This window comes from Exophiala aquamarina (genome assembly GCF_000709125.1).
Source record: "Exophiala aquamarina CBS 119918 chromosome Unknown aczIA-supercont1.1, whole genome shotgun sequence".
Classification (NCBI taxonomy): Eukaryota; Fungi; Ascomycota; class Eurotiomycetes; order Chaetothyriales; family Herpotrichiellaceae; genus Exophiala; species Exophiala aquamarina.
In genome coordinates, this window is record NW_013550587.1 from 1,228,879 (window position 1) to 1,246,936 (window position 18,058).

At 50.5% G+C, this 18,058-nt stretch overlaps 8 protein-coding genes across 8 annotated transcripts; 3 read left to right on the forward strand and 5 right to left on the reverse strand.

Moving 5' to 3' along the window:
* Positions 1–194: 194 nt before the first annotated feature.
* Positions 195–428, forward strand: A1O9_00447 (uncharacterized protein; the record flags this gene model as incomplete). Its single annotated transcript, XM_013409610.1, has 1 exon — positions 195–428. The coding sequence occupies one exon, from the start codon at positions 195–197 to the stop codon at positions 426–428; it is 234 nt and encodes a 77-aa protein (XP_013265064.1).
* Positions 429–2,359: 1,931 nt separating this feature from the next.
* On the forward strand, positions 2,360–5,158 carry A1O9_00448 (uncharacterized protein; the record flags this gene model as incomplete). The annotated part of the gene is made up of 2 exons (XM_013409611.1): positions 2,360–2,921; positions 3,660–5,158. The coding sequence occupies 2 exons, from the start codon at positions 2,360–2,362 to the stop codon at positions 5,156–5,158; spliced, it is 2,061 nt and encodes a 686-aa protein (XP_013265065.1).
* Positions 5,159–6,051: 893 nt separating this feature from the next.
* On the reverse strand, positions 6,052–7,426 carry A1O9_00449 (uncharacterized protein; the record flags this gene model as incomplete). Its single annotated transcript, XM_013409612.1, has 3 exons — positions 6,052–6,235; positions 6,320–6,964; positions 7,029–7,426. 3 exons carry the CDS (start codon positions 7,424–7,426, stop codon positions 6,052–6,054), a joined length of 1,227 nt encoding a protein of 408 aa, XP_013265066.1.
* Positions 7,427–8,322: 896 nt separating this feature from the next.
* Positions 8,323–9,081, reverse strand: A1O9_00450 (uncharacterized protein; the record flags this gene model as incomplete). The annotated part of the gene is made up of 1 exon (XM_013409613.1): positions 8,323–9,081. One exon carries the CDS (start codon positions 9,079–9,081, stop codon positions 8,323–8,325), a length of 759 nt encoding a protein of 252 aa, XP_013265067.1.
* Positions 9,082–11,167: 2,086 nt separating this feature from the next.
* Positions 11,168–12,200, forward strand: A1O9_00451 (uncharacterized protein; the record flags this gene model as incomplete). Its single annotated transcript, XM_013409614.1, has 4 exons — positions 11,168–11,438; positions 11,496–11,606; positions 11,665–12,073; positions 12,137–12,200. 4 exons carry the CDS (start codon positions 11,168–11,170, stop codon positions 12,198–12,200), a joined length of 855 nt encoding a protein of 284 aa, XP_013265068.1.
* Positions 12,201–12,319: 119 nt separating this feature from the next.
* Positions 12,320–13,981, reverse strand: A1O9_00452 (threonine dehydratase; the record flags this gene model as incomplete). Its single annotated transcript, XM_013409615.1, has 2 exons — positions 12,320–13,269; positions 13,627–13,981. The coding sequence occupies 2 exons, from the start codon at positions 13,979–13,981 to the stop codon at positions 12,320–12,322; spliced, it is 1,305 nt and encodes a 434-aa protein (XP_013265069.1).
* An 825-nt stretch (positions 13,982–14,806) lies between these two features.
* On the reverse strand, positions 14,807–16,175 carry A1O9_00453 (ketol-acid reductoisomerase, mitochondrial; the record flags this gene model as incomplete). The annotated part of the gene is made up of 4 exons (XM_013409616.1): positions 14,807–15,478; positions 15,536–15,814; positions 15,876–15,907; positions 15,959–16,175. The coding sequence occupies 4 exons, from the start codon at positions 16,173–16,175 to the stop codon at positions 14,807–14,809; spliced, it is 1,200 nt and encodes a 399-aa protein (XP_013265070.1).
* Positions 16,176–16,829: 654 nt separating this feature from the next.
* On the reverse strand, positions 16,830–17,360 carry A1O9_00454 (NEDD8-conjugating enzyme UBC12; the record flags this gene model as incomplete). Its single annotated transcript, XM_013409617.1, has 2 exons — positions 16,830–16,982; positions 17,040–17,360. The coding sequence occupies 2 exons, from the start codon at positions 17,358–17,360 to the stop codon at positions 16,830–16,832; spliced, it is 474 nt and encodes a 157-aa protein (XP_013265071.1).
* Between the last annotated feature and the right edge of the window lie 698 nt (positions 17,361–18,058).

Below are 18,058 nucleotides of genomic sequence, written 5' to 3' on the forward strand. Positions count from 1 at the left end.
TGCCCGAACCTTGTTTTACCCTGACCTTTGCAAAAGTCCATTTCCGCCTGTAGACCCGATAACTCGCGTGAGTCATGATTAAGCAATTTGAGCTGTGGCTGTGTAAAGTTAACCCTATACATAATCCAGCGCCCGCGTTACCCTACGGTGGAACTAACATCGGGCCGGATGGATTCCCGGACTAGTCGCGCAAAATGGTGTCATATTTCTCCGCCATCAACGTGCAGGACCCAGAGGTGTTCGAGAAGGAAGGGAGCGACAAGATCGTGGGGGTGAGCAGCGTCCGCTTCGTGGCGAGGAGTACCGGGGAGGAGTTGCGACATCCGCTGGCGCAGATTGTGCAAGTGGATTTGGAGAAGGGGATGATGACGGAGATGAGGCTCCTGTATTGGGATGTGGCGGGGGTAAATCAGGCGCTGGGGATTTGAACAGGCTACGAAAAGGGTCGATGATGGAAGCAATGACGGAGAAGCGTGCTTGTCCAAGATGCGAAGGCACCGAGCAAGAAGACGAGGTTGAGGCATATCAGGTGTATTTCAAAGTCTATCTCTCCATTCTCTGTAGCTTCTCTCAATCCCACAGCTACCGAGGCAGGTTACCTCTCTCTTTCTCTCTTTCTCTCTTATACGCTGAAAGGACCTCCCCTTCTCTGACCCCTGTTCCGATGCACGTGAATATAGCGGCGAGACCATGGTCCGCCAACGGTACCCAGGGTCGGAGAGAGGCCAGCTAGGTGAACACATGCTAGAAGGATAAGATAGGTACTATAGAGCTGTCTGAAGCCATTGATTCCATGCATAGTCGTTGCCGGGAATGCAGAGAAGAGTACCATGCACACAAAACAGAGGCTCATTTTAGAGGTCTTGCTGAGAGACAGGTGTAGCCGACCGCCAGGAGCCAACGTACTCGTTGGCCTCGGCCCCTTTTTGGGTCAGGTTGTTACTCAGTGTTGTTCAGGGTGCTCCGTAAGGCTCAGTTTAAGCTCGGGTTAGAGCGGCCTTACTTCATCTTCTGGGATCAAATTGGCTGGTAATTAGGTTTGTCGTTCTCGAGGAAGCTAGGTACTCGGTGGTCAAGATCGGTTGCAAGTTGATGCTTCAGTTCAAGCTCGGCCATGACATATATTTAGTGTTCTGAACCACATTGCAGGCAAGGTGTCTTGTGCGGAGGATATGCCGACATTCATCCCGTATGGGAGATCATGGTCCAGCCGTCGAAGCAACCCCTTTCTCATATCCGTTGCTGCAATATTCACTCCAATGGGTCTTTGCGAGGGTCTTGTCCTGACTCAGCATATGCAAATGACCACCTTCACATCGCTACTTGACACAGGTGTGATGGGCTACGGAACGCCTCCAAGATCCGAGTTGGGCTTTTCGCGCCAATGCTGGGGCTTTCGGCCTGTGCAATGCCCTGGTACAACGGCCGTGATTGAGTCAAATGCTACTTCAGCTACTTTCGTCAGCGACGACTACCACCGACGAGTACCGAGGGTGCTTGTCGAGCTTTATCAAAGTGGCCTGGCACTGCAATCTAGAAGCATATCAAGCTATTTCGACATCCAAGCGAGAAACCACCAATATGAGAATCAATATAATATCAGTAACTCTTCCTATGCTGTCGACAGCTTCCGCTCCATGGGGTGCAGAATCTTGGATGACTCCGTCTATCTCGTCGATGGGTTCGCGGTTGACATGACAAGAGGGGGAGTAGGATTCCGAAAACACATTGCTCTAGCGGGACTGGTATTTGGTGCTGAGTGTGATGAAGACATCCTCTTCACGAACCCAAGACCGTCTGCATCAATACCAATCTTACCTTGGAGACAAGCGTGGCCTTACTCAGCAATACATATGATCCCTCCGATCCAGGTAGTTATATTGTAGACCAAGGTGGATTCTTTGATGTCAACAAGACCAGTCCGTACCTTGACGATTGGCTTGACGATCTACAGACGGCATTGCTAGAGCATGACGACCCCAGTCTGCAAGCACGAGTATATAGAGCGGGATGGTGGATGGAAGAGTTGAACATGTACTATCTCAACATCACGAAGCTTGGGACCAACAGAACTGCCTATGAACTCGAAACTTGGACATCCCTTCCCAGCAAAAAATTCCTTTTCTATAACCCAAAAGGATCGACTTGCCTTTGGAAGCTTCAACTCACTCTTCCAAGACATTCCACATGCCCCCGAATACTCAAACGGATCGCTTATGGTCTCCAATACCTCTTATTCTGACCCTCCCTATCATCTCAATCCCTTCAACATGACGAGTGTCAATTGGACGGACGTGTCTCCTCTGCAAACTGGCGCATTGACAGGTGACTATGCAAACATGACCAACCTAGATGTAAGATGTGGTCTGGTACTCGGACCAGCAAAAACGACTTGATGGCTCATCCAGTAACGTTGTGGAGCCAGGGTCGTGGTGGACTCGACCAATCTATTCGTGCGCAAGCGCCACAAAGGTATCGATTAAGACTGCGTTTGATCCACAACGCGTCCAACAGCAATACTCTTGAAAACGTCAAAGCCCTATCTATCACCGGTAAGAACTATCCCAATGGAACGGCACTCCCACTTTGGGGCGTGGAAAACGCCAATATGAAACTCTTCGACCTCGCTCCTCCCTTCTACGGACTGATTTCCCCGGACAGGGAGATTAGTATCAACCTGAAAACAATTCGATCCGACCACATATATGTCCCGGCCTCAACCAGCACCGTCTTGGAGGCGGGATTGAGCAGCATGATGGGGGGAACTGACTCAAACCCGGGCGTAAAGGGGCCAGCACAGCTTTGGAATACTGTTTACGGGTCCATCTCAGGGGAGTGTCGACTACGGTGCTGCCACCGATTTGGCTCTTCTTCAGAAATGGCTAGCTCTGTCCTCGAACACAACGGGGACAGCACAGATTGTGAACTTGATTTGGACAGATCTGGCAACCAACTACTTCACTGGGACGAGAAGTTGGCTCACTCCACGAGACTATATGCCGCCGAATCTTGTTAAACGCCAGGACCGAGGGAGCAGCAGTACCGACCTTGATGGAGACATGGGAGACGTCGTGCCAGTTCAGGTTTATGTTCGCTGCCTCCGGTACCATTGGGTCAACGGAATTCCAGCTTTTCTGTTTCTCCTCTTGTCCGTTGGCATCGTCGCGGCGGCGGGTATCGCCACGATCGCTGGACGTGGAAGCATTTCGCGATTACGCCACTACATGTGGAGTCGGTCACCAGGGCACACGTTGGATCAGACTTGCGTGTTGATGTGTATATCACTACCTAGGTAGGTATGCTCCTGTCTCGAGTTCGGGGCTGTACTGAGAATGACCCTGGATTGATGAGCATGTTACTATTCATGAAACATCTGAATCCCTGTTGGTGTAAATGCCAATACAATGATCTTCCATCGTGTTGAGGGGCGCCCCCATTGGGGAACTCGGCGCGGCTAATTATCTCAACCCCTCACTGACATTTCACACGCGTGCTTCAACTGCGGCCTCCGACCTCCGACCTCCGACCTCCAAGTCTTGATCATGTCCATCAAGGCCATTTTCTACAGCAAGTTTGATCCACATCAAGGTTCGATAACCAACATGCAATGCGTCGAATTCTATCTTCGTGAAGCTAACACTCGCTCTCCTTCATTTCAGGTCGAAAGGTTGTTCATCAAGTCCCCGAAGGCTCGATCCCAACGGGTTCCGAAGTCCCCTCGAATGGCGCACAGAATAACTCGAGCTCGAATGCGCTACTCAACTTCTCTACCATTGCTCAGTTCCTCATCCCTCGTCAATCACTCTGTGGAAACCTCATCTCACTGTCCCCGCCACAGTTGACCAAGAACACGCCTTCTACACTCGTCCTCTCATACCCCATTTGCCTGACCTCGTCCCATTATCCACGCAATGAATTCATCTTCAACTTCGCCCTCGTCCTGGGTGATCCTTCTACCATCGATGTCCCCTCCTACAAGTCGGTGGTCAAGAAGCTCGCCCACTTGATGTGCAGTCTTGAAGAGCAATCCCATTTCCTGTCGGACGATGACTCTCCTCCAAACACCGGGAAGATCTACAGCCTGTGTGAGATGTTGATGGAAGACCTGAACAACTACTGTGAATGCATGATTCCCATCGACGAACTCAATACTTTGAATATCAAATTGTTCCCCACTCTGCCCAACCCGGCCAGCGTCAAGCCCTGGCATGTGCCCCTCTTCACGGTCCGCATCGAGACTATGGTCGACGAGAATTGGGACCTGACCATGCTGCGCATCATTCCTTTCATTAACGGGATCAACAGTGTTAAGCGTATTGCCATGCTGGCGGATGCTGATCTGAAGCTTACCAAGAAATGCATTAAGCACTTCCTATACTACGGCTGTGTTTTACTACTTGATATCTTCAGCTTCAACAACATCTATGCTGTCACCGCAGAATTCGCCCACACGATTGCCAAGGACACAGAGATGCAGAGGGAGTGCGCGAGGTATGTGAACATGGCATTCGCGCCAGGTGGAGAAGACGAAGCCATCGTCGACGGCAGTGCGTCTGAACGGAGGATAAGCGGCTTGACTTCCACCACTATCGGGCTCCAAGACGACGAGATCTGGCCTTTAACCGGTAAGGGAGATCCAATTGATGGCGTGGGCATCGTGCAATTGTTCGCCTGTCTGAGACAAGGCTTGACCGTGCGTGAATGGTACGGCCGAAATGCGAACATGCTAGCCAACATCGACATGCGCCGCTTCATCACCTTCGGCGTCATCAAGGGCTTTCTGTACAGAGTTCACCGCTACGCGATCAGAACCCAGAAAGGGACGGTAGGGACTATCCCCGGCCAGAGGGGAGGGCTGGATGACAACGAGGACGGCCAACTCCTCACACGCAGCATGTCCAGCGAGAGACACTTTTCAGAAGCACCCTTGCTCAGTCGACGAAGGAAAAGTAATCATCATCACAATGGCGACCAGCGGAACGGGAAGGGAAGTGGAGCAGGTGAAGGTTTCCAGTTCTTGAACTCGCGTTTGATCGAGTTCCTAGACGGCACGCATTGCTTCGACGAGATATGTACCGAGCTGGATATTAGTGAGAAGGAATTGATGGAGAGGTTGAAGACGCGGGAAATCGGCGAAGCTGTCATCATTTGTAGGTAATGACCATGTGTATAAAATGAATGACAACGACTTATATTTGGGCTGTGGGCTTGGCCTGATCTCCATCGATTACGGAGCTCTGGCTTCCATATAGAGGCAGGGGATTATCCCAAAACAACTCAACTGTCCGTAACCACGTTCTATATGTCAGGGCACATTTCCGTCACCGCAGCCCCCACGGTTCACGACACCACATCCGTCGGATACTCCAAATATTTGGTAATCAATCCCCATCCCCTCGTCCAAGACCAGCGGCCCCCTGAAAATCCAAAAACAAAACTTGAGAGGAGTGGGGTTCGAACCCACGCTTCCTTTCGGAAAGCAGAGAATCATATACTAATATAGTGATAGTGATATTGACTTAAATCTGCCGCCTTGAACCACTGTTGTCATAATTGTCAGTAACGTGCGCCTGCGGGCCAAAAGGTAATAGGGGAGACAAATTACCTCGGCCATCCTCCCTTTCTGGGGGAAAATTTTGGGGATTTTCTCAGCGGTGCAGTTACATGTAATGCACATTTTGCAGACTGGCTGGGGGTGCGGAGTTGGCGCAGAAGTGGATGCTTCTGGGGTATGCAGGGGCCTGAGAGGCTGAATGTTTTGGGTGGGGTGACATCGATGGCCCTCGGGCAATAATTGGAGGTTACGCTTGCACTCAAGGGAGAAGGCCCTCGCCACGGTAATGTATTGAGTGCCGTATATGCATGTTCTATATTGAGGACTTCCTCGAGGTATGGGCTTGAAACTATTTAAGCACTTTCTAGCACGACAGCCCCAGGTGGGCGGATTTATATACATCAGCCAGCCTAGGACTTGGTCATCCGCATAATTCTCCGCTTGTCAAGTTGTCCAAAGAGGCCACAAAATGTCATCATAGAGAGGGATATCTCATATCACAGTCTACTCTGCTCCTCTCTGGACAGAACCCGACGCGAGGGCCCACCGCGGCTTCCATCGCCTTTGGAAATCGCGGCTGAAGTGGGCTTCCATGCCCATTTGCTTGTCTGGCGCTCCGAAGCTTTCAACTCAAATGCATCCGCTGTATATTTACCTAGGACAGGGAGGAATTTGAAGGCGCTGTTCACAAATATTAGCGTGAGCTCCGTGACGACAGATTGGGGCTTGGGACCCAGAGAAGAAACCGAAAGAGGGGACGCTTACTGTCCACTACCACCACAAGCCATGAACAAATTCTCGTAATCGGGGTGATAGTCCACGATGAAGTCGCCTTTTGGCGTGTCCGTGTACCAGCACAAACGGCGGCGCAGGAAATCTCGGTCACGGAGCCGGGGGAAGAATTGCTCTAGACCGTGACGGAGGGCCTGCTCTGCGTCGGCAGGGATGAACCCTGATGTGGCGTTATTGTGACTGAGTGATGGAGCAGAGCTGGAGTCCGCCTGGCCGATCGCAGATGCATGTGGAGGTTGTGCCGTTGTCGTCTCATATCCATAGCCGTGCCTTGCCATCTTGAGAATGTTGGTGCCCGGCGTGGGCGGGAAGCAGAACCAGCCGGTACTCAGGTTGATGATTACGGGACAGTTTCTCATATCGTCGGCCTCTTGTGAAGTCAGTTGTAGGAACCCTACAGGCTGACCTGTTGACACGGAGTTCCGGTTCATATTCAGCAAGTGTGGCGTCCACGCTCCCATGGCAATGATGGTTACATCGCCTAGTATTGCAGCTCCTGCCTTGGTGCGAACACCGGCGACTCTTTTCCCAGCTGTCAATAAAGACGTAACAGTTCCGTGGCGGCCACTCAGAAATGAAATACCCGCGTCATTGCATCGCCGAGCTAGGTAAAGAATGCTTTGCTCCGCATCAGCCCAGCCGCAACTGGTGTTGTTATATCCTACCATGTATGAAATATCACCATGGATCATCGGGAATCTTTTCCTTGCCTCGTCTCCTGAACATTCCGAAACAGATAGGTCTAGATCGCGCAAACTCTCGCAAGATTCTTGTATATGGATGCCTGTGAGTTTCGGACAATGATAGCAAGCTGTTACGGTGAAAGAACGGTGAGAACTCTCTTGCCCAGCCTTTTACAGCCTCCACCGCCATATCTGCGTAGAATTGGTCTGCATAGTCTGGCCGAACGACCCTGGAAATATCGACACTGGATCCATCCGGGACGGGAGGGAGATATCGGTCTAATATCGTGATATCTGTATACCCACGTCGATTTAACTCAAGGGCTAGGGTGAGTCCGAAAACTCCGGCACCAATAACAAGGACTTTAGCATCACTCTTGCAAGACAATGGGGGCATTTTCGTGGATAAGGACACTTGTTGTCGGAAAGGCCTTAGGTCAGTCAGCGTCTCGTCCCTTTTCTTACTCCAAGGAAATGTTAGTACAATTATGAAACTTTGGAGTTTGACGCTCCGAGAGATTAGAACGTTAGATGGAGATTTTGTAGGCCTCCTGTGTTCTTCCATAACACGGAGTTGTACGGTCCGTGTGGATTCCTAGCTTTCCGCAATCCCATATTATTCCCGGAGAGGAGGTCGGAGCTACCTACCCCACGGATTGAAGCAAAGAGGTTGTTGCATTAAGATTCCCATGTGAAATTCCAATCCAGTGAAATATTGGTATCGCAGGTTCCTCCCAGGATGCAACCAAACACACTTGCCATGTCGGAGTTTGTTGATGGGAACAACCCTCAGGGAAACTCAATTAGGACACCGACCCTCAGCCGCTTAGGGCCTGCCTCTAGTCAGCGCGCCTTCATCGACATTATTAAATGCTCGAGCTGTTCTCCACCAGCAGAAATTTAGCACTACCAAAATCCTTTCGTCAAATTCGTCGAAGCTACATCCTGAAAATCAGGAAAGTCAAAGCGGTCGAATTGAAACACCGAATCTTCCCAAGACAGTGGTATTTGATGGCCTTGTGTGCCGTCCATCCGAAGCATTGTTGAATCTGCAGGGCGAGGCGTTGCAGACGTCAAAGGAGAAACGAACTGGGTATTGATATCCAATTCGATAGCATCTGGTTTGTCAGCGGAGGTGTTTATTGGAGATGATGCTGCTGCATAGCCAAGAAGATCCCAAAGTAATGACGAGTCAACTTTTGGTGGTGAAGATTTTGCAACTTCATGAGCTTGGCATGGAAACCCATCTGAAAGCCTTGATAACTTCGATACCTGGCAGAGATCAATCAGTTATTAAATCTCACTACTCTCTTTGGAAGACGGCAGATGTACCACGTAGCGAAGGTGAAGATGTTGAGTCGCCTGGACATTGAGAAAAGCCTTAAGACCCTCAAAATGGCCTGATGCTGCTGAAACCAATTCAGGGTCTCTGGAAAACTGGAGGAAAAGACAAATTGTGGCTGCCACGGAAGCAAGATGTCCTATGAATGGATCGAGAATTGAGAGTTCTTTCTCCACGCACATCTGTAGGATACGTGCAACCCATGATGAGTGCAGGATTGCCTGGTCTGTCGCGTGCTGTAAAAATGACGGAGGACAAAGCCTGTGACGGCCGTTGGTTTTCCTTAAATGAAGGAATGGATGGTTGGCCACAGCCCGTACAGAATGGTAGACAATCTGTGAGAAGATCCATGGGGCCCAATAATCACGATGCTTCTCTAAATCTGCAGGGAATCGGTCATAGAATTTGACTGTCTTGAATCGATGAGCCGCTGGGTATGAAGTCTCGAGTTGGAACATATCAGAAGCAATTTGTTGATAGGTGGAGTTTGGCGTCCATGGTTCTTCCATATGCCCATGTTTAATTGTTTTGAGATATGCCGTGACACGGGCCCACATTGCAATTAAGCGCAAACAGTAGAAATTTATCCCACCATCATCCAGGTCTGGCGTCACGGAATCTTTCATACTGGTTATCTCTGTTCCTGATAGTGAACTGTTCACTGGTGGTGGTGCTGGTGGTGCTGACGGGTACGGTGTCGTGTTGGGCATTATGTTGTTTGGAAAGCCTGGCACTGTTCGAAAACTGCTACCATGAAGTTTATCAAGCATAAGCAAACTCCAGGCGCACCTGGGAAAGTCTTCGGGATTCGACTCGGATGCATGCGACGAAAGCAGGCTTGTACAATTTATCATTCGTGCACCGATTCCGACGGCCATAAACGCCCTACCTATCATTCCATCTTCATGGCAGGTCAGTCACATGAACGTGGTCAATTGATTAGGGCTAACTGACCTTCAATCTCGTTGAGACTGAGCAGACAGAAAGTTCTCAGAACGTCTAGAGATACTGTGGGATGTGCCGTCTGTGGGAATAACATTTTACTGGCCGAAGCTTTATAATACTCCACAGCTTGAGCCTTGTCCCGGAAAAAGAATGAATTATCACAGAAGCGTATAGTCAAAGCAAAGAAGCTATGTCGAAGCATCGGCGAGAATTGCATTACTTGTGAAGGCAGAGTTGTTATGTCGAAAATTGAGAGTGCTTGGTCATGGATCTTCTTCGTATAGACGTCGACTAGAACTTGGAGGACTGCGTCTGGCGGTTCGAGTCTGCATATTGTCAGAGATGCGTCAGACTTCTAGACATCATGCCTTAGATACGCAGGTCATACCTCTCCTCGATTGATCGTAAGGTGTAATTGCTGCCATATGGTGGCTGTGGAGTTTCTGGAGACGTTTCAGACAGGGACCCTTGGGCACGCCGATGAAGGACGGGTGGCTTTTCTGACCGCCTGACGCATCAGTCTCTCAGCAACATCTCGGTATATGGAGATGTACTTGATTGTATCCATCATAAGATCCACTCGTGTTTCTAATAGACGAACATTGTCTTGAACGTCATATCTGTCCTGGGAAGACAACTTGTTAGTAGGTATTCTGGTATATGTACGTCTGAAAAGCGCATACTGTGGAATCATGTGCCTGACTGGACTTTTGTATCCGGTGGCCATCCTCCACTCTCCCGTATGTGCATCTTTGCCCCAGACGTGAGCATGCCGAACAAGTTGGTTTCTGGCCTGGACATTTCGCCTTCATTCTCCTACCCAATGCGTCAACAATAGCTAATGGAGGTATACACTATTTGGATCAACGGACCTAGACGGCTCCATGATATTCGGTACGGCGGCGCATTACAACCAACTGGAAGTGACCGACAAGACCAGGTTGGACGAGGGGTATGTCAGACAAATCGATATCAAGGTGAAAGCGCCAAATTCTGAAGAAGTCAAGCGCGGAGAACCAGTTCCGTGTTTGGTCTGACAAAATGAATCGAGATATCTGCAACGATCGTCACAATCCCAGGCTGCAAACAGAGATCACGGTGGGGATTATCAGCTTTGTTAACTTCCCTCTCAGGCCTCAGCCGCGACTGGGGTCTGAGGCGGCCACTTGGGATACAAAGCCATGATCAGTGATGCGATTGTCTACTTCCGATTGGATAAACGGACAGCTACGGATACCAAACTCCTGGTACCAACTGCGGACACGTGCAGGCCTCCGGAACTCTACTCTGGAAAAACAAAGCTCTCGGTGTTGAGATCTTCGCTGATGGTATAGGCAATGTAAATAGCCCACCTCTTATCAACGGGACATGTGTGGGAGAACAAGCCCCACGGATTGCGGAGTAGAACCGTTCCGCTATCAAAATATCCACCTCCGGCCTGTCCCAGGCAAGAATGATAAATATGCGCGATGGAGCTGTCTCGGAGCAGACCTTTCCCGTATTCATAGGGCTACTTGAGAACTTTTTCTCTATAGCATCAATCTTTGACTTTGCAGCGATCAGACGAGCGACACGACTCCTGGGGATTGCACCACAGCCAGCGTTGCCGATGTGGAAAAGTTTGCCTCCTATGACCTAGCAGCTGTCAGCACGAGGACGGACGCAGAGCTCCATGATTTCCAGTACGATGCTGCGACCATGCATAATGTTGCGGTGATCAACAATGCAATCGAAATCTGTGGTATGGGTAGATACTAGTGGCAGATGTTTTTTACCTGTGGCTTTGGCTTCTTTGTCGACCAGGTCCGTGAGGAACTGAATCTCCCTAACTAGCCAATTAACACACCACAGATGCTCATTGTCTCTATCAGTGTCGTGATGCCGCAAGTAACCAAGCAATGGAATGTGGAAAGAGCTGGCCTGATCACTGCCTCTTTGTACACTGGTTCCTTGGTCGGTGCTGTTCTTTGCGGCTACTTCCTCGACATCATCGGACGCAAACTTGTTTGGCAAGGCTCGCTCTTCGTCGTCAATATGTTCACACTTATCGCTGCCGGCTCGCCGAACTTTACTGCACTCGCAATCTTCATCGGGTTTCAAACCATTGGTGCGGGCGGAAACAGTATGTGGAATCCTATCAGAACAGTTTGTGGGCACTCAAACTAGAATAACTCTTTAGTTGCAATCGACCTGACAGTATTCGTCGAATGCCTACCTCGCAGAAAGGCATGGCTGATGACAGCACTCGCTCTTTGGTGGGGAGTGGGCAACGCTGTAGGTGGATTGATGGGTAAGAAACCTGTTTCTTCTTCTCAGAGCACGCACCTAGACTAAAATTCAAACAATAGCGTGGCCATTGATTGTGGAATTCTCCTGTGCTCCGGACGCCACACCTGCAACGTGTTCGAGTAACCAAAACATGGGTTGGAGGTACCAATACATCGTGATCGGAGGCATCTGTTTGGTCATGGCATGCATCCGGGTGTTCTTCATGAAAATGGAAGAATCCCCCAAGTGGCTTGTCTCTCACGGCGATTTCGAGGGAGGAGTGGCGGCGTTGCGAGAAATCGCACGCATGAACAAGAAGGAAGTTTCCCTGACTGTGGACGACTTCCGACCCTTGGCCAGTGTCTTTCTCGACTCTGATTCCAAGAGCAAATACGCCCAGCTTGGTCATATCAAAGCACTGTTTTCAACCAAGAAATTGGCAATCTCCACGACTGCAATCTCCATCCTTTGGATGTGCATTGGTATAGCGTACGTTCAGCTTGAATAGAAACATCCCGTTTCTGTTTCTTCGCTAACATACTGCAAACGCAGCTATCCATTATTCACCCTCTTCCTCCCCTACTACCTACAATCGCACGGCGCGAAGAGAGGTTGAATAGTCACTAATAATGATATAGGAGTAAAGTAGCGGCAAGCAAGCTAGCTAAATGCTTAAAAGCAAGGGAAGTCTAAAGATTCTACACGATCGTCTCACACACACAAAATAGTTGGGTACTACCCAGCAACATCCTCTACACGAGTGCTCCCATCAGACGCGACAATACCCTCAGCCCTTCTCCCCTGCACATCCCCATCCCGATCTCGATCCCCACCCGCACCACTCTCATCTTCAGCAAAAAGGCTAGCTATGGCCTTCATGGTGGTATTCCCGCCCGAAAACACAATGCCCACATCCCAGAACCCCTTCTCACTACCAAGCTGCCTCGCCGCAACCAACGCCCGAAACTCAGTATTGAACAATACCACCGCAAGGGGCACGGCGGCGCTTGGCTCAACTACGACTTTCACACGCTCGAAGACCAGGCGCATGGCCATTTTAATCTCGTCCTCGCTCACGCTGTAGATGGCCTCGACCTTGTTTCGGTCGCTGATGACGGACCAGTTCGTTACGCCGACGGGCGTGCGCAGGCCATCGGCGATGGTGAGGGTCTTGACGTGTTCGATGCGTTGTCCCGCAAGCACGCCGCGGCGCCCGTCGTCGGCGCCCTGGAAGCTCGGCTCGCAGCCGAAGACGACTGTGTCGGCTTTGTCGCTGAACCACGTTGCCGTTCCACCTAGGAGGCCGCCGCCGCCGAGGGGCGTGAGGACTGCGTCGAGGGTTTGGCTTTGCTTGGGAGTAGGTGGATCCGCATTTGATGACGTTGCGTCCTTCTGCATCTGCCGCGCCTGCTCGTGGAACTGCTCCTCCAGCTCCAACGCCGAGGTGCCCTGGCCGAGGATGATATCCGGGTGGTCATAGGGCGGCACAAGGATGGCGCCGTGTTCCTTAATGATTGTCGCAGTCACGGCCTCGCGCTCCGTACTCGTCGACCCGCTGAAGACCACGTTCCGTGTGTACAGCCGCGTACCCGCAATTTTGGACGGCGTGCTGATCTTCGGCATCACGATGTATGACGGGATCCAGAAAGTCGAGGCCGCGAGCGCGAGTGCTTGCGCGTGGTTTCCTGTGGGAAGGATCAGTTGTGTCTGGAGGAAATATGGGGGACACAATGCTATGGTAAATGATGGAGCTGGTGTAGAGAATGAAAGGCTTGACGGATACGGGGGGTTGTGAACGAGAAATGTGAACGACAAATCCATCATGGGCTCGAGGAGCCCCCGACATTGCCAAATCACTCATACTCCGTCAAGAGGGATCAAAAGTGAACACGATTCGAGTCAACTTCAAACGAGACAAGAACTTGGTTTTAGACCACTCACAGAGACCCAATTTAACACAATCCCAAAATCCAAAACACGCTATAACAAAACCACGCGGAGAGACAAAAAGCCCCAGTGGAAAAGGAAACAAGAAGACTCACCACTAGAATGCGTAACGACGCCCACCCTCCTGACCTCCTCAATGCCCATCTCATCGATCAGCCTGGTGATCGCATGGAACGCGCCCCTGGCTTTGAAGGCGCCGATCCTCTGCTGATTCTCGCATTTCATCCAGATGCGGAAGCGCGGAACGCCTTCACCCTCGCTGTCGTTTCCCTCTGCCGGAAAAGGAGGCGGGTTGTCGGAAAGAAACACGCCCGGGTCGGGGGACGAGGAGATCTTGTTGAGGGATTGGTTCGTGATCAGTGGTGTGCGGTGAATGTATTGTTTGATTTTGGCGTGCGCGGTGCGGATGGAGGACGGGATTAGAGGTGGGGATGTGCTTGGGTCGGCCATGCTTGACTGATATTACATGTATGATGTATGAAATGGATCTTGCTCGATCAGACTTCTGTGATTTGTGATGTATTCAGTTGCGGTGTAGAAGAGTGGTGTGCTGGTTGGTCTATTTAGAAGCATATTATGTAAGCTTGGGCCAGTACAGTAAATTGAGATTTGCAGAAAAATATTGTGCCTCGAGGGCGTGATATTTGCAGAAGTCCTCAAGAACCGTGAGATGGCGTGATGTCCGAATGCGATCGCTTAGAAGTGCATCGTGATTGAGGGGCACATGTGATACCATGTAGCCCTAGCCCGGAGTTCACGTGTTCTCGAGATAGGCAAGACGATGAAGTTGCGCTTTACATTAGGAGATGACTCACTAGCAGCGATATCAACCGTAGAACCAAGAAGAACACATACAGCGGGGTCAGATGTTGCAACGCCTTATAAATACTACAATGTAAATGTAAGTCGAGAGGTTTCCATGGGTAAAATCGCCGTGCAGATCTCCGAAGATCGGCATATTTGCACAAGTGGGAAATAGGAGACAGGAACTCTACGATTCTGTTTCTTGGAAATGAGGAAAGTGGAACAAATGGCCAAGCTGGAGGTGATGGCATTGCTGCGCTATCTTTTGTTTTAGTACTAAACCCGCAGACCATTTTGATCTGAATATGCCTGGGCACGAAGCACCAAAATCCAATCCTTGTTGTGACTAGAACGCCTGCCCTATCAAGTCACTTGCATCGCTAGTGCTTTTGTTTTACTGGTTCTCTGGTCGCAGAGAGCTGTTCACTCAGTTAGCAACAACGCAACAATAAATAGGATGGCCTAAAAAACTTACCGGACAGCCTTGCCGGCACGCCAGATCTCCAGGTTTCTGATCTCCTCCAATTCCTTCTCATACTTCTCTCTGTAGTCGGGCTGGCTGTTGTACTCCAAGCTGCGTTTGGTTTCCTTGCCAGCCTTGACGCTGTCGTAGAGGTCGTTGAAAACGGGCTTGAGGGTATCCTTGAATCTGCCGGACCAGTCGATGGCACCACGACGAGCGGTGGTGGAGCATGCAGCGTACATCCAGTCCATACCGTTGGCACCAATCAATGGGTACAGTGATTGAGTAGCCTCCTCGACAGTCTCATTGAATGCCTCAGATGGAGAGTGGCCGCGCTCTCGGAGAACCTCGTACTGAGCGAGGAACATGCCGTGAATACCACCCATCAAGCAACCTCGCTCCCCGTACAGATCCGAGTAGACCTCCTTCTCGAATGTAGTCTTGTAGAGGTATCCACTGCCGACAGCAACGCCGAGTGCAACAGCCTTCTCTTCGGCCTTGCCGGTCACATCTTGGAAGACAGCAACAGACGAGTTGATGCCACGGCCCTCGCGGAAGAGACTTCGGACAGTTCGGCCAGAGCCCTTGGGTGCTACTAGGATGACATCGATATCAGTGGGGACATCGACCTTGGTGAGGTCCTTGAAGACGGGAGAGAACCCGTGGGAAAAGTATAGAGTCTTTGGCGCTGGCTGTTAGCCTTGAAGCTCTCAGTTGAACGGCGAGCTCAAGCTTACCTTTCCCTTGGTCAGCTGGGGCTTGATGGCGGGCCAGGTCTCGCTCTGAGCAGCATCGCTGAGCAAGTTCATGACAATGGTACCTTTGCCGATGGCCTCATCGACCTCAAACAGATTCTTGCCGGGAACCCAGCCATCCTGTATAGCTTCTTTCCACGAGGCACCATTCTTTCGGACACCAATGATGACGTTGAGGCCGTTGTCACGCAGGTTCAGGCCTTGACCGTGGCCCTGGGAGCCATAGCCGATCAGTGCGAGGGTGTCATTCTTGAAGTACTCCTGCAAAGACAGTCAGACAATGGATGAAATTGGGGTGGAAGGTTGATTGGACTGGGCTTACCAGAAGCTTCTCACGAGGCCAGTCCTCTCGCTCTAAGGTACCGTTAGCATCAGATGACGAGTTACAAAGTATTTATCGCCCACCATAAACTTGCTCCTTTGTGCCAGCAAAGTCAATGGTTTTGAGACCTCGGTTTTGTTGCTGCACCGAGGGAGCTGTGAAGGCAGTGCGAGAAGTTGCTGCGATGACAGGTCTGACTGCAACAGCGGACACAAAGGATCTCGTTTGCACAGAGGCAGGAGTGGTGATCTTCTGCTTGGACGCAGTGCGCAGGGTTCTGACGAAGGTCTTGGAGGCCATGTTCGAGAAACTGATTGAGTGGAGGGAGTATGTGCGTTGCAAAAAGAGCAAAAGGGTAATGTAGCAGGTGGTAGTGGTATTAGTACTTGGTAAGTGGAATGGATGATATTATTTTTCTGGGGAAATTTTGCTGCAGGTCGAGGAGCTTCTTCACCTCCGAATCCTCTGCGATTGCTCACAATGGGCCTTGGCTCCGAATTGCGGGCTGGGGCGATGGTGGGCTTCTTTTTGCTGGATGAGGCGAGGCTGGTCGCTTGCTGGTCCGTGTCGATATCGGAGTTTTTGATTACTCCCCGGAAGCCGGGTAAGCGCAGCCACGTGATGAAGCACGTGCTGCACGAATTGTGATTTGAAGGCAGAGAAATGAAATGAAGCTGCTCAGCGACAATAACACAATCCAAATCTGGTTCTCAATGCTCCTGCACGGCTTAAATGACTTCTAAAAAGTGATTCCTTGGGCTATGACTGCGTGAAAAGCTCAAACGCCAGATGTCGATAGGACATGACAAGAAGTCTGCGAGTCCTCAACCCAGCTGGCAGTCCGTACTACCCATTTCCTGACTCCAGGGTCGCAATGCTCAAAATGCTCAGGCTTATCGTGCAATCATTGAGTCCATGCCATACCAATGGTATAAGCATCAAACCTTATCGCCCTCACCGTAGAACACGATCATAACTCTGTCCTCGAACTGCACCGCCTCCCATCGCGGTTCTAGCATTCCTTCTGAAGCCTTCTCGGTTCGTTCGGAGGTCTTCGGCGGCCTCTTTGTTGAGAGGGTCGGATGCATTCGGTTCGAGGAACAGGAACTGTAGTCACGAGGTCAGTACTCGACATGATAACTGCAAGGGACTGACACTGCTTACTTGCATACCCACAATCACTGCATTCAAGTTCAACACAGGCTTCCAGTCCTCCCGGAGAATATTTAAGCAGACATTGCCCTCCAGGTCAATGTTGGGATGATAGATTTTCTGTGTGCACTTGACCTTGGGCGGATCGTGTGGGAAGTTCTGATTGATGGCAAAACTGAATACAAAGCTGCCTCCTTTGTACATGCCCTCGTCCGGCTCAATTGTCAGAGTGAAATTGAGGATGTCATCTGGATTCGGGAATGTAGTCTTCATAGTCGTTCCTAATGACAATTCGCTCAGATCTGTTCGCACTGTGAGCATCGATCTGCGCATACTGTATTATCACTAGGAGCCCTACCTTTTTGTACTCTCAGTTGTGCAGCTGTGACTTTCTTCTTCTTCTGTGTGCCTCCCTGCGCTTGTTCATCTTTCTGCTGCTGCTGCTTCTGTTCTCTGGTCAGCAAGCCTATTCCTGTTCCTAGTGACCGGGTGTTCTACCATTGACCATATTTTCATCATCTTGGCAATTGGCTGTCGCAGTGCGGACGAAGCAACAGGGTCGGATAGGAGGGCCCTGGAAAAACAAGGATGTCTTTGAGAGTTGTCTCGGTTAGGAGAGGTGGCAATGAGGACGTAAAACAGTCGCAGCAGGCTGTTGTGCTGCTCCTCTCAAATTTTATCGATTCTGGGCCTTATGGTCTACCAATCTGAGCTATGTCGTCATCTATTTCAGTCACGGCAGCAACAAACGCGATGAACAAATGCGAGAACTGATCTGGGCTTGAAGGTCGACCTGGGAATATTGATTGTGAATTTGTAGAGTATCCTGGACGCAGTTGTCCACCAACGCCTGCGGTCTCACATGACGCAGAATTGATGCCGCTTTAAAAATAGCTCTGTGACAGCGCTTACTCGTGAAATGTTAATACAGAGGTCTGATGTAGAACAGCAGTGCTTACAACGCCTCCATCAGTTTGCTTAAAGTAACGACATGCATGAACAAGAATCTGCCTATCCTACGGTCCATTATT